The 13,818-nt window shown below is 43.3% G+C and overlaps 1 protein-coding gene across 3 annotated transcripts in view; it reads right to left on the bottom strand.

The window, feature by feature from the left end:
• Window positions 1-13,818, bottom strand: part of LOC121533374 (phospholipid-transporting ATPase IF) — a 35,496-nt gene that overhangs the window by 11,158 nt on the left and 10,520 nt on the right. For 2 of the 3 annotated variants that reach the window (XM_041839255.1, XM_041839257.1), the window contains exons 15-29: window positions 13,678-13,746; window positions 13,497-13,570; window positions 13,031-13,134; window positions 12,334-12,515; window positions 8,258-8,461; window positions 7,146-7,299; window positions 4,502-4,604; window positions 3,683-3,828; window positions 3,516-3,575; window positions 3,040-3,167; window positions 2,760-2,898; window positions 1,957-1,980; window positions 839-904; window positions 551-654; window positions 102-267 (exon numbers count right to left, since the gene is read on the bottom strand). In XM_041839255.1, the coding sequence (XP_041695189.1) occupies window positions 102-267; window positions 551-654; window positions 839-904; window positions 1,957-1,980; window positions 2,760-2,898; window positions 3,040-3,167; window positions 3,516-3,575; window positions 3,683-3,828; window positions 4,502-4,604; window positions 7,146-7,299; window positions 8,258-8,461; window positions 12,334-12,515; window positions 13,031-13,134; window positions 13,497-13,570; window positions 13,678-13,746 (1,723 nt within the window). The remainder of the gene's footprint in view (window positions 1-101; window positions 268-550; window positions 655-838; window positions 905-1,956; window positions 1,981-2,759; window positions 2,899-3,039; window positions 3,168-3,515; window positions 3,576-3,682; window positions 3,829-4,501; window positions 4,605-7,145; window positions 7,300-8,257; window positions 8,462-12,333; window positions 12,516-13,030; window positions 13,135-13,496; window positions 13,571-13,677; window positions 13,747-13,818) is intronic. The other variant, XM_041839256.1, reaches the window with a different exon arrangement.

The following is a 13,818-nucleotide window of genomic DNA, read 5'->3' as shown; positions in this document are numbered from 1 at the left end:
AGTGTATAGTCCGTTACCACAACGTTGCTGTGAGGGTGTCCTGTGGGTTAGCAACAAGCCACCCACCCCTTCCCCCCCTCCCCTGTCCCTGGGTGTCCTACCTGAGACCTCTGGGTGCTGGTGGGCTGGAGGTGCCTGTAGAACACCTTCTTGATGATGTCAGGGAAAAGGCAGGTGATTATGATGATGATGATTGCGAACCAGGCAGAGCCGCTGGACAGCAGCTGGACGAAGACAAAGTACATGTCCTGGGTGTGGAGGAAAGGCCTGGAGGGGGGCAAAGGTCACAGAGAATTACACTGTTAGCCAGCCAACATCTGTTGAGGCTCAACTAACCCTGTGAGTAGAGCCTGGAATGAAACTTGAAGCTTTTTGACTGTCTGAGAAGACAATAGAGATAGCGATGCTAGCCACTGTAAAACAGGTGAAATTGTATGCCACATGCAGTACAATTACACTTGTTGGTCTTATCACATACTATATATACTGGAGTGCCATGTGTACAAGACATCCACAGGTTGTGTGGGAAAAAGATGGCAGCTCAGCTTACCAGATGATTCCCCCATAAAACAGGGAGAAGACGAAGTAGAAGGCGATGGAGCCCCAGGTAACAAAGTGATTCATCCACGTCCAGAAGTGGGTCTCCAAGGCCAGCTGTTGACAGCGAGGAGAAACAACATGTAGTTTGGTCAGAACAGCATGTGAAAGGCCATAGGAGAGCACAGAGGAGTGAGGTGACCGTGACAACAATATCAAACAGTGATAGATTTCATGTGGGATTGCTTTTAGAATTATTTATAAATCAAACAATTGCAAAAACTGAAATAACATTATTTACCTTCAGTGTAACAGTGATGAACATTACTGTGAATACCAAAGTGCCAAAGGTCCAGTTTCCAAACATCTACAAGACAAATAAAATAAAACATTTAAAAATGTTCACATAGACAATACAATGGCATAACATCTATCATAGGAATAATGCTTTAATAGGGATGTACACCGAGTATACAAAACATTAGGAACACCTTCCTAATATTGAGTTGACCCCCCCCCTTATCCCTCAGAACAGCCTCAATTCGTCAGGGCATGGACTCTACAAGGTGTCAAAAGCATTCCACAGGGATGCTGGCCCATGTTGACTCCAATGCTTTCCACAGTTGTGTCAAGTTGGCTGGATGTCCTTAGAGTGGTGGACCATTCTTGATACACACGGGAAACTGTTGAGCGTGAAAAAACAAGCAGCATTGCAGTTCTTGACACAAACCGGTGCGCCTGGCACCTACTACCATACCCATTCAAAGGCACACATACACAATCCATGTCTTAATAGTCTTAAGGCTTAAAAATCCTTCTTTAACCTGTCTCTTCCCCTTCATATACACTGATTGAAGTGGATTTAACAAGTGACATCAATAAGAGATCATAGCTTTCACCTGGATTCACCTGGTCATGGAAAGAGCAGGTGTTCTTAATGTTTTATACACTCAGTGTATTAGACACAGCTTTCCAGAAGACTAGGCCTAAGCCTTGTAAGCTAAATTGATTTTTTTTTTTTTTTTTTTTGTCATTTAGCAGACGCTCTTATCCAGAGCGACTTACAGGAGCAATTAGGGTTAAGTGCCTTGCTCAAGGGCACATCGACAGATTTTTCACCTAGTCGGCTCGGGGATTAGAACCAGCGACCTTTCGGTTACTGGCACAACGCTCTTACCCACTAAGCTACCTGCCGCCCTTGATGACAAACTTGTGGAGACACTGGAAGTTACTGATTCTCTGAAAGCTATTGAAGCGAGTGTCTCCAACTAGCCATCATCACTCACACTGAGAAACATGGCACATCATCAAAAGCATAACCAAGCAGGATGCTGATATAGAATGGACCAATTATAGCAACAGATGGCAGGGTAGTAACTATGACGGGCATGCATCCACTGTAATTCAGTCAACTCTTACCAGTTGTCTGTTAGCTCTCAAAATCTGACGACATGCAGAGCATGAAAAGAGGGAGAAGAAGAAGAAAATAAACAAAAGAAAGAACGACAAGCGAAAAAGAGCAACATGGTGAGTGCTTTTTCAACAACACCTCACATCAATCTAGTACAGGGGTGTCAAACTCATTTTGCCCTGGGGGCCGCATTCGGTCTTCAACGAGGTCTGGAGGGCCGCAAGGAAAATTTGATATATTTCCTCACCGTCAAAACTGGCAAAGAAATAGTCCTCTATCCATCATTTGGGGAATTTGATGCTCCCTGACTGTCTAGCTTTCATTTAGGTGATTATTAGCAAGCTGGACACAGTCAAGAAACTGTATGAATGTAGGTCCATTATCCTTTCTTCACCGTTTCGATTTGGTTTTAGTCATTTTAAAGTATATTGAGTCCGTTCCCACCCCTGATCTAGTAGAAAGACTGACACAGACAGACAGAATAGAGAGAGAAAGAGGGCTGCAGCATGAATAGAACCATCACAACACAGGCAGCCTCCTGGAACAGTCTAGAAATTACTGCCATCACACTGCCTAACTTAAACTGAAAGATCAATATTTCATATTACTGTGTCTAGGTAAAACACCCAATCAATATTCCCAGAGATCTGCACATAAAATTCACAATCAGGTTCAAAGTCAGGTTCCCACCGTCAGGCCAAGCCAGGTGGGGGGGTGGATATCTGGCCCCCTCTCCCCCAACAGGACCACTACCAGAGGTAGAGCAGATGGTACAGTACATGCAGCCCTGGCCTGGCCCAGCCACCCTCACCTGTCCATTCCCCATGAGAGATGTGTCCTCCCCCATCAGGATGTAGGAACCAAAGAAGAAGACAAATGAGTGGCAGAAGCCCAGCAGTGTCCAGTACAAAAAGGTCTTGAAGGAGAGGAGGGAGTTCTTGCTGATGTCTCTGTTGGTGTGGAGGGATAAAAAGGGATAGTACTGTCCGTTAGCAAATACTTGTCATGTTTTCATGTAAATGCATCTAATGGAGGTACAGCCTCATTCTGTATTGAAAAAAAAAAAAGTAAAATAGAACACCATGTCCTACCTGTAGAGCACTGGCTTGCTCTGCAGCACATGCGGATGGACCAGTTGCTCAAACAGGCTGTACACCAGTATGGGCAGGGAGGTGAAACAGATGTTGTAGAGCGTCAGGTAGACGCTGTCATACAGAGTCTGGAGAAACAGGGACACAACAACGAGGTAGGCCAAAGTTGCCACATAACCCCGGGCCATGTACAACACAGCACACACACCCACACCTGCCAAGAAAATCACTTCCGTTCTTTATCCACCATCAACTAGGTCCTACATTTGGCTAATTTATATGTTGTTGATCCAAACCTGGACAGTTAGAGTTGTTGATCCCACAGGGGAGATAAAGCTACACGTGGTACCTTCAGAACAACAGGGATGTTGATCACACAGAACACAGTACACTGATACAACACTCACAAAGCAACAGTAATAAGGGACCACAAAAAATGAACAAATAGAACTAATGAGACATTGAAAGACACTTACTTGTTGTGAAAACAGACAGAAGAACTGGTATAAAAACTGGGGCGTAATAAAGCACACATTCTAAAAGAAGACAAAAAGTGATTTAGACCCGAGACAATCACATCTAGCTCCTGTATTGGTTTTCATTGTATAGGACACTGCAAAGCATCCTTAAACACTGAACTCACCTTGTAAAAAAAGTACTGTACAAGGGTTGCTATTCTAATGTAGTAGAAGTGGCCATGGACAAGCAGCAATTTGGAAAGGAATTTAAACCTTGCTATTGCATAGTCACTGTTTCGTACTGCTTGTCTTCCCTCCTTGCCCATGATTCCTGAAAAAATGAAGTCTGTTATTAGCCACTTTGTACTGAAACTACAAAAAAAATACAGTATTGAGTAATTGGTTATTGGGTCGTTCCATGCCATTTCAGCAAGCCATGACACCCACCATCTTGGATTGTTCTGAAATCGTTTCTGTAGTTAGAAACAGATAAGATAAGCATTCCGGAAACATTATTTTGTTGAAAAAAAATTAGATCTCTGAGAAATTAAGCTAATTGATTGCACCCAAATTGTCCATTTTAATTTATAGGATTCATATAATATTCAATCATTGTAGTACCTAACGTCCGATTTGGACCAAACTTTTTTCTATTAATGAGTAAGACATGAGGAATCCAAAGAAGTGGTCAAAAGCCATCCACAGAACCCCCTACACCCCACCCCAACAACGAGTCAATAGTATCAGTTCTCCATGTTTGACAAGTAGTATGGAGCTGCGGCTCTGAGTATTGTTTCTTCATCCTATGCAATGTATTCTCAGTGAATTTTGTAAATGTTATTTTTTTGAATTATATTTCAACAATATAATGTTGGAGGAATGCTAATCTTATCTAACAACAGAAACGATTTCAGAACAATCTGAGATGGTGGGTGTCGAAATCCTCTTTCTTGTGCTTTGAGGTGGAACGACCCTACTGTAATTTGATGGGGTGGAGGACTTACCTATGCCAACATGGGCTTCTTGAATCATGCTGACATCATTGGCTCCATCCCCAATGGCTAAAGTGATGGGTTTCTCTGGAGATGTTTTCAGCAATCTCACCACCTGCCAAGCAGTATAAAATCCTCATTAAGAAGCAGTCCAAATGAGACCAGGAGCATGTCCACAGCAATTAACCTTTAATGTAACACTGCAGATAAAACCACAGCACTGGCCAGATACTCTACTCTCCACTGCATTGACCACTAATACAAAACTCAGAGAAACCAAAAGATTAAACTGAAATAGCTATCCATTTTAAGGAAGTTAAGACAATTTGTGCATGTCATGCAAGTGCGCACTGTTGTGAGTGAGTTGCAAGAGTGCACTGTTGTGAGTGAGTTGCAAGAGTGCACTGTTGTGAGTGAGTTGCAAGAGTGCACTGTTGTGAGTGAGTTGCAAGAGTGCACTGTTGTGAGTGAGTTGCAAGAGTGCACTGTTGTGAGTGAGTTGCAAGAGTGCACTGTTGTGAGTGAGTTGCAAGAGTGCACTGTTGTGAGTGAGTTGCAAGAGTGCACTGTTGTGAGTGAGTTGCAAGAGTGCACTGTTGTGGGTGAGTTGCAAGAGTGCACTGTTGTGAGTGAGTTGCAAGAATTAACTGTTGTGAGTGATTTGTGAGTGAGTAGCAATAACGCACTGTTGTGAGTTGTACGAGTGCACTGCTGTGAGTGAGTTGTACGAGTGCACTGCTGTGAGTGAGTTGTACGAGTGCACTGCTGTGAGTTGTACGAGTGCACTGCTGTGAGTTGTACGAGTGCACTGCTGTGAGTTGTACGAGTGCACTGCTGTGAGTTGTACGAGTGCACTGCTGTGAGTGAGTTGCAAGAGTGCACTGTTGTGAGTGATTTGTAATAGTACACTGTTGTGAGTTGTACGAATGCACTGCTGTGAGTGAGTTGTACGAATGCACTGCTGTGAGTGAGTTGTACGAGTGCACTGCTGTGAGTGAGTTGTAAGAGTGCACTGCTGTGAGTGAGTTGTACGAGTGCACTGCTGTGAGTGAGTTGCAAGAGTGCACTGTTGTGAGTGAGTTGTAAGAGTGCACTGTTGTGAGCAGTGTCGGGGGTAATGCGTTACAAAGTAACGGGTTAGAGTACTCAGATTACTTTTTGTGGTAACAAGTAACTTAAGGTGTTCGTTTTTCAATTTAAGTAATCAGTTACTTTTTCTAATAAGCAAGTGGTTACTTTTACAATATTATTTAGCTTTTTCTTTGTTGGTGCAAATAAAAAATGAAAATCCCTCCCCCTAGGCTGTGTTCACTCTGGTTCGCACTCTTTCTGTTTCTGCACGAACGTTGTCGTGGGTAGCTGGCTAGTAGCGAGATAACTAGCGAGATGCCAGAGAATACATTGTGGAACTATTTTGAATTGGTAGAAGAAAAGAACAGATGTTACCCCTCGAATCTTGACTGACGCTACTCGCAGGATTCACGCGGATCATCGGGTTCAGGCGAGTGCCCTGTTTATTTAATAGCAAACAACGTTGGTGAACAAGTTAAGCTCAGTTAATAAGAATTGACATTTCTCCAGCTCTCTCTTCGCTATAAAGGAAAGGGCACTAAAGCCCCGTTTTCCATTGGCACTTTGAAGTGAACCCGGGTTGGCCTTGGTGGGCTAGCTCGAATTGAGTTTCCACCTCCTCCAGAAATTAGAAATGATGTCATGTTGCTAGGTAGCCAATATGTGACTCTGCAGCTGGCTATTGTTGCTAGCTAGCTAGCAAGATGTTGAATTTAATTCACCATGCTGTAAGTAACGTTACCCCTTACACCTGCCAGTGCCAGACAGACTTCGATCCATGTATTTAGCTTGCTAACGTTAGCTAGATAGCTAAACGGTTAGCATCGTCGCTAGCATAACAGGCTAGCTTAATTCCAACCTTCCTTGCCATGGCATTGGCTATTAGCTAGCTAGCTAACCAAGCAAACCAGACAACAGCTTTGATATGATGTAGCTAGCTAGCTAACGTTAAAAAGGGCACTAAAAGCGCACAATGTGATCGTATAGGCCATATAATCTCGCTGCCCAGTTCGTATCTGTACAACAGATTGGTAGCCAGTTGTTCTTGTAAGCTATTTGAGCTCGCCTTTTACTGTGCCTAGTTGGTTTTACATATGTATTTAAGTATTGTAAAGGAGATATTGCATCTGTCATTGTTACATGAGTTAGTATAGCACAGAGTGATATGGACGTAGGTTATAAGCCATTCAAAAGGTAGTGTGCTACCTCTACTGCGCATAAGAATGACCAACACATCTTCAGAGGGTTTTCTGTTTTTGGTAACAAAAAAGTAATGTAACGACTAACGTTGTAGCGTAGCGTTTTAAAACTAATGTTCCCCAACATTGGTTGTGAGTGAGTTGTAAGAGTGCACTGTTTTAATCTGTTGTAACCTCTATTTCAATCATACAGTATGTTCATTCTACTAGGATGTAAGTATGTAGCCTGTCAGTAGACAATCATCTTTACATTAACAATACATTTGTTCTTAATTCTTGACAGAGCATGAGAGAAATCCGAATAGCGCTGTTCACTGGCTCTATTCATAAAGGAAAGCCCTAATAGGCTGGTAGTGAGGTGAAGCAGTGACAGTAAGGTAACTTGCCTTAGCCTTCTGCAGGGGCGCCATCCGGCAGCACAGCACGGCAGAGCAGTTCTTGCACACCTCCATGAAGAGCTTCTCGTGCCCCCGCAGCGCCAGAGACAGGCTGGCCCCATCCACCACCAAGCCATGTTGGATCACATGGTCCTCTTTGATCCTACACACACACACACACACACACACACACACACACACACACACACACACACACAGAGGAACACAGAGGAGAGCAGGTATAACTATACAGCCTTAGCATAGAGGTCCTCAAGGCACAGGACGTACACACACACACTACATTTTACATTTACATTTTAGTCATTTAGCAGACGCTCTTATCCAGAGTGACTTACAGTTAGTGAGTGCATACATTTTCATACTGGCCCCCCATGGGAAACGAACCCACAACCCTGGCGTAGCAAGCGCCATGCTCTACCAACTGAACTACAGGAGACTACAGTGCATCTCACAAATGGGCCATCACTGGAAGGGTTATGCATAATCTCCGAATATAATCAACTTATTTTTAAATGGAATTTAATAAAAACATATTAATGGTCATGATTTCTCATAACCATTTCCATAATTTGTCACGCAGCACGGGTGGTATGTGGGAGGATTAGTGTCGTGACTACCTCTACAAAAAAATAATAATCTTCCAAATTCAGTTAGAGTGCTATGGCAACTCTTCTCCGCTTTCCAAACTGAGTCATCCGCGGCGCATCGTGCCTAATGATAGTCTCCCCCCAGGGGACCTGCACCGAGACTCCTCCTTCACCATTAATAAGCCAAGGACCATTGAAAAAGGGACTGTATCAGTGGTGATACAGAACAGAAGGTTCCCAGAGCTGCTCTGACAACATTCTGACATGTTCACACTACACAGTGATTCTCTTCATTGGAGAGCACTGTCCTTAACACTCATCATTGATCATGAACGATAAATATGACGTTAATCTCTGCCTTCTATACTTCATTATTGCACCCTGAATACAACAACCTGCTGATGAGGGCATGTAGACTAGTCAACCCAGGACACATGGATCATAGACATAGTGAGTGAGTGACATGAAGAGCATTGGGAAACATGGTGGTAGATGTGAGTGACAGTATCCTACCTCCTTGCCAGTTGTCGGAGCTGCTCAGCACACTCGTTGTCAGACTTCTGCTGCACCAGCTCCAGGATGTTCATGGTGCGGTGGAAGTGGCCGCAGGAGAGGCTGACACTGACCGCCGTCTCGTGCTTGTCCCCGGTTAGCACCCACACCTTGATCCCGGCCAGACGCAGCGCCTCAATGGTTTCCTGGACCTTCTCCTGCAGCCTGGGGACACAGACATAACACGTTAGCCTCTGTGCTGAATGAAGACCGAAAAAGGTAGAACCAGAGGTGGTTCATTTCTGTTAAACAGTAGGGAGGGTTTCTGTGAGTGTACCGCACACTGATTGCAGTACAAGGAACAAAGTTTGTTTGTGTGTCTGTTTGTTTGTTTCAACCTCAATTTTCATCCTTCCACCACAGGAGGCAAAAAACGTACAGCTTGTATTTGCACAATTAATATAACCTGTCTGATTAGCCTCAATGCTGCTGTAGCAAATTTGCACGCATCCATATTCCATTGGAGTGTGTTGAGACCATCCTCCTGAAGTAAACGTGTATGTACACTACATGGTATGTGGACACCCCTTCAGATTAGTGGATTTGGCTATTTCAGCCACACCCGTTGCTGACAGGTTTATAAAATCGAGCACACAGCCATGCAATCTCCATTGACAAACATTGGCAGTAGAATGTCCGTACTGAAGAGCTCAGTGACTTTCAACATGGCACCGTCATAGGATGATACCTTTCCAACAAGTCAGTTCGTCAAATTTCAAAGAGTTTGCTTCGTGTTTTCATTTTTGCCATGGAAAAAAATATTGCAATCCTTGTATCGTCACAGCCCTAGCCGAGGCATTCCATGTAATAAATGTAGTAATCAGCGTAGAGGTGGATAGTCGATACTATCCACGTCTACAACACTGGTATTGTTACAGCCATACTAAGCATGTTGTTCACAAGCGGCACTGCAGTATGAATACAGAGATGATGTTGAGATAGAAATGTTAAAGTTAGGTGGTGAAAGCCATACTGATTAAGAGGCTAAAGAGAGGGTGCTTAAGATTAATTATATCCTCAATAATGTAGAGGCTCATTCCTTTTGTGGGGGGTGAGCAGAGCAGCATCCTCTGAGCAAGAAGTTCTATAAGCACAGTGTTCGCCGGAGGGAGAATTAATTAGAAAAGAGAGAGAAAGAGAGAGGAGACTGGGCTGCGTCACAGGCAGATGGTGTGGTCTGTCTGGGTCTCACTGCAGAGCAAGCACACAGACACACACTCAAACGTCAACGACAACAGTGTCTCTCCTGGATTAACACTGACTAGTGGCCAAATCCAGTGCCTCTGCTTCACCGACAACGATGACAGCCTATAGGGAGGAGGTCAGAGACTTGGCAGTGTTGTGCCAGGACAACAACATCTCCCTCAACGTGAACAAGACAAAGGAACTGATCGTGGACTACAGGAAAAGGAGGGCCGAACACGCCCTCATTCACATCGACAGGGCTTTAGTGGAGTGGGTCGAGAGTTTCAAGTTCCTTGGAGTCCACATCACCAACAAACTATCATGGTCCAAACACACAAAGACAGTCATGAAGAGGGCACAACAACACCTTTTCCCCTCAGGAGACTGAAAAGATCCTCAAAACGTTCTACAGCTGCACCATCGAGAGCATCCTGACCGGTTGCATCACCGCCTGGTATGGCAACTGCTCGGCATCTGACCGTAAGGCGCTACAGATGGTAGTGTGTACGGCCCAGTACATCACAGGGGCCAAGCTTCCTGCCATCCATGACCTATATACTAGGAGTTGTCAGAGGAAGGCCCAAAATAATTGTCAAAGACTCCAGTCACCCAAGTCATAGACTGTTCTCTCTGCTACTGCACGGCAAGCGGTACCGGAGCGCCAAGTCTAGGTCCAAAAGGCTCCTTAACAGCTTCTACCCCCAAGCCATGAGACTGCTGAACAATTAATCAAATGGCCACCTTTTTTTACACTGCTGCTACTCGCTGTTTATTATCTATGCATAGTGACTTTACCCCTACCTACATGTACAAATTACCTTGACTAACCTGTACCCCCGCACATTGACTCGGTACCGGTACCCCCTGTATATAGCCTTGTTATTATTATTTTATTGTGTTGCTTTTTATTTTAAAAATAAATATTTTCTTAACTCTATTTCTTGAACTAAATTGTTGGTTAAGGGCTTGTGAGTAAGCATTTCACAGTAAGGTTTACACCTGTTGTATTCGGCGCATGTGACAAATTTGATTTTCAGTGTCTCCATGGCCACTCTATTCAGCATGTGTGACTGACAGGGAGTCAGTCTGAGGCATTCCATGTAATAAATGTTGTAATCAGCTTAGACATGAATAGTTGCCTTAAGATGCACTCAAAACCAACCCAGATGCAGATGATGGCAGTTGAGCCTTTGTTACATTATTGTTGTAATGGAGCATGCATATGCCCCATTACATTTTATGACAGGCCTCTCAACAACACAGTCACACAAAACGAGCTTGAATGTTGGTTCATGATTTTACATTTTAGTCATTTAGCAGACGCTCTTATCTAGAGCGACTTACAGTTAGTGAGTGCATACCTTTTCCATACTGATCCTTTCTAAAGGCATGCCTTGAAACCCCTCTAACCAGTGTTAACAGAGCCTATATTCCAAAATTCAGAGCACCATCTCGTTCCAGCAGCATGCTTGCAATGCCTTTATGCTCAGCAGCAGCAGCAGCACACTTGGTGACTGATGTATGAGATGTAGCAGGGCTGCATGCAGAAAGGCATGAGTCATGTTTGATTGGCTAAGTGCATTAGGCTCAGGAGGGCTGAGCCCCGCCCCCAGCCTAGGGAGGCTGCTGCTGCACAGAGGTGATGAGTCACAATGATCTGTCAAGGTAAACAATCTGTTGACAAGGAACAGAGGAGGAAGCCATGTGCCTCTAGTGTCACAGTAAATCATTTTTTTCGATTTCATTGTACAGTATTTACATTGTGAATTCATGCAACATATCTTGACAGGCATATAATTTGACCACATCAGTGCATTTGTTACGATAATAATCCATATAAAGTACAGTAATTTGTTAAATTAGAGGCACGTGTGAAAGTAAAACCATTGTTGAAATACTATAAAAGACTGAGATAATGTGAAATTGAATGAGAGGTTGATCTTGCTCTGTTGGAAGACTTGGCACACGCTGCATTTTGCAGAGAGCGCGTTTTTAGAGACAGGTGGGACTTTTTCTTTTCTCATCAGATATCGTTTTCCAAAACCAATCTCATAGGATTTTTGCGAGGATTTAAGACCTACTTTAAAACGGCAAACATGCCATTCCTGTGCACATCCAAGTGCCATCCACCCTCGTGTTTTTGGCAACTGGCACTTTTCAGCGGGTGCTTGCCGATTTGTTTTTATTTTGCTTGCAATGTATTTCATGGTACGGCATTGTATATTACACACAGGGATGATTTTGAACAATATGGTTAATTAGGGGCGTTTAGAAATGCAAATAGCCAAGGTCCTGCATGAGCACTGAGGTTAAGAACAATTGGTATTTATCAATGGTTATCTCCTACCGGTGTGCGTATTACTTTTTCTACGCGTATGAACATTCTAAATTCCGTTCGAAAGTAGTATTTAAGAATAGTTTCTACGCAATATTGATAAATTAGGCCCCAGGTATGCAAAGCGCTTTGAGACTTACCCAGAAAGACTCAAAGCTGTAATCACTGCCAAATGTGATTCTAACATGTATTGACACAGGGGTGTGAATACTTAAGTAAATTAGATTTTTCTGTATTTCATTTTCAATACATTTGCAAAAAAATCTAAAAACATGTTTTCAGTTTGTCATTATGGGGTATTGTGTGTAGATGGATGAGAAAACAACGATTTAAGCTATTTTGAATTCAGGCTGTAACAACAAAATGTGGAATAAGTCAAGGGGTATGAAGGCACTGTATATGTTAACAAACTCTACTGATCGATTGTTCAAATAGCCCAACCCTTTCAGATAACATTGCTTGGTTTCATAATGAGCTAACCCGTGACCAGACATGCGCCACAGTGTTGTTGACATACTTGTCTTCCACACCAGTGGCTCCCAGCAGCTCCAGGTCCTTCTCTATGAAGCTGAAGACTTCGGCCAGCCTCTCCTCCCTCTGCTGCAGGGCCGTGCGGGCCTCGTGGAGCCGCCGGTCCACCACCTCATACTCCTCCACACTGAAGTGTCTGCAGGCCACCACCAACGTCCGCAGGCCCTTCTGGAGAGGGGGAAGAAAGAGGGGAAAGAGAGAGAAATGAGAAGCTGTCAGGGACTGGGTCTATATCAAATAACCACACACCTGCTAGTCACAAATCAAAAACTATCTCTCGGTATATCCTATCAAAAACTATCTCTCGGTAGATCCTGATGTCTGGATAAATTGGATTTATTGCTTTTGATAGGGGATTCTAGGGGGAAGGACCAAAAGTAATCTTTACATTGCAATACGCATGGAAAAATGTGGGGACTTTTTTCAGACAAGTGGCATTTCAATATAGCGTGTGAAGTTTATCTCCAATCTTGTGGAATTAAAATGTGGTATGTGAGGGTGTCCATGTGCACGTGAGCATCCAAGTACCCATGTGTTCATTTCAGACAGGAAGTGTCCCAACTGCTCTGGTGTGCTCTTCAGCACAGATAATAAAAGATAGCATTCAGCGTAGCAAGAACCTGCTGCACATAAGGGATGGACATAGTGCCTTGTCTAATATGATGTGATGTGGTTTTACTCACCAAGGCAAATTCATCTACATGTACTTTGGTTTTGTCGATTTCTCCACTTGTAGTAAAGGGAAGAATGGCGGACTCAGCTCCCTTTGTAAATAGTACTTTTTCCCCTACAGCAATAGACAAAATATATCGCAAATGAGTTGTCATAGTCAGTCTTGGCCCGATATGAAATACAGGGAAATGGACTGAACCACGTTACAGGACTAAATCAAAAGGTGGGTAACATCATCTATCCATCTATCTATCTAATATATGCCATTTTAGCAGATGCTTTTATTCCAAAGCGACTTACAGTCATAAGTGCATAAAAAATTTTACGTATGGGTGGTCCGGGAATCAAACCCACTATCCTGACGTTGCAAGAATCATGTTCTACCAACTGAGCTACAGAGGACCTCATGTAATGAAATGCTAATACAATATTTATGAATGAGCCATTCAAGTCTAATATGGAGAGAAATCACTGTACCTGGTGGTGTCTGTAATATGACACTCATTCTCCTTCTGTTTGCATCAAACTCAAGTACATGGAGTAGTTTAAACCTGTGGAACAAGGGAATTACAGGTATTACATTACTTGTTATGCACAGTACAGGTTCTCATCTACATAAAATGCCATGGAATTTTCAATCATACACAATTATACTTACTTTTCTGACTTTCCAAATGTTTTTATTTCCATAGTTTCTCCATGGCTACCAATGAAGGTTACCCCCATCCTGCAATTAAATTTGATAATGTGACATTGCTGACCATAAATACTGTAACATGCAGACTGTTTCCCATACATA

This window comes from Coregonus clupeaformis, chromosome 20, assembly GCF_020615455.1.
Source record: "Coregonus clupeaformis isolate EN_2021a chromosome 20, ASM2061545v1, whole genome shotgun sequence".
Classification (NCBI taxonomy): Eukaryota; Metazoa; Chordata; class Actinopteri; order Salmoniformes; family Salmonidae; genus Coregonus; species Coregonus clupeaformis.
The sequence above is the reverse complement of the archived record's forward strand: the minus strand, read 5'-3'. Positions and strand labels throughout refer to the sequence as shown.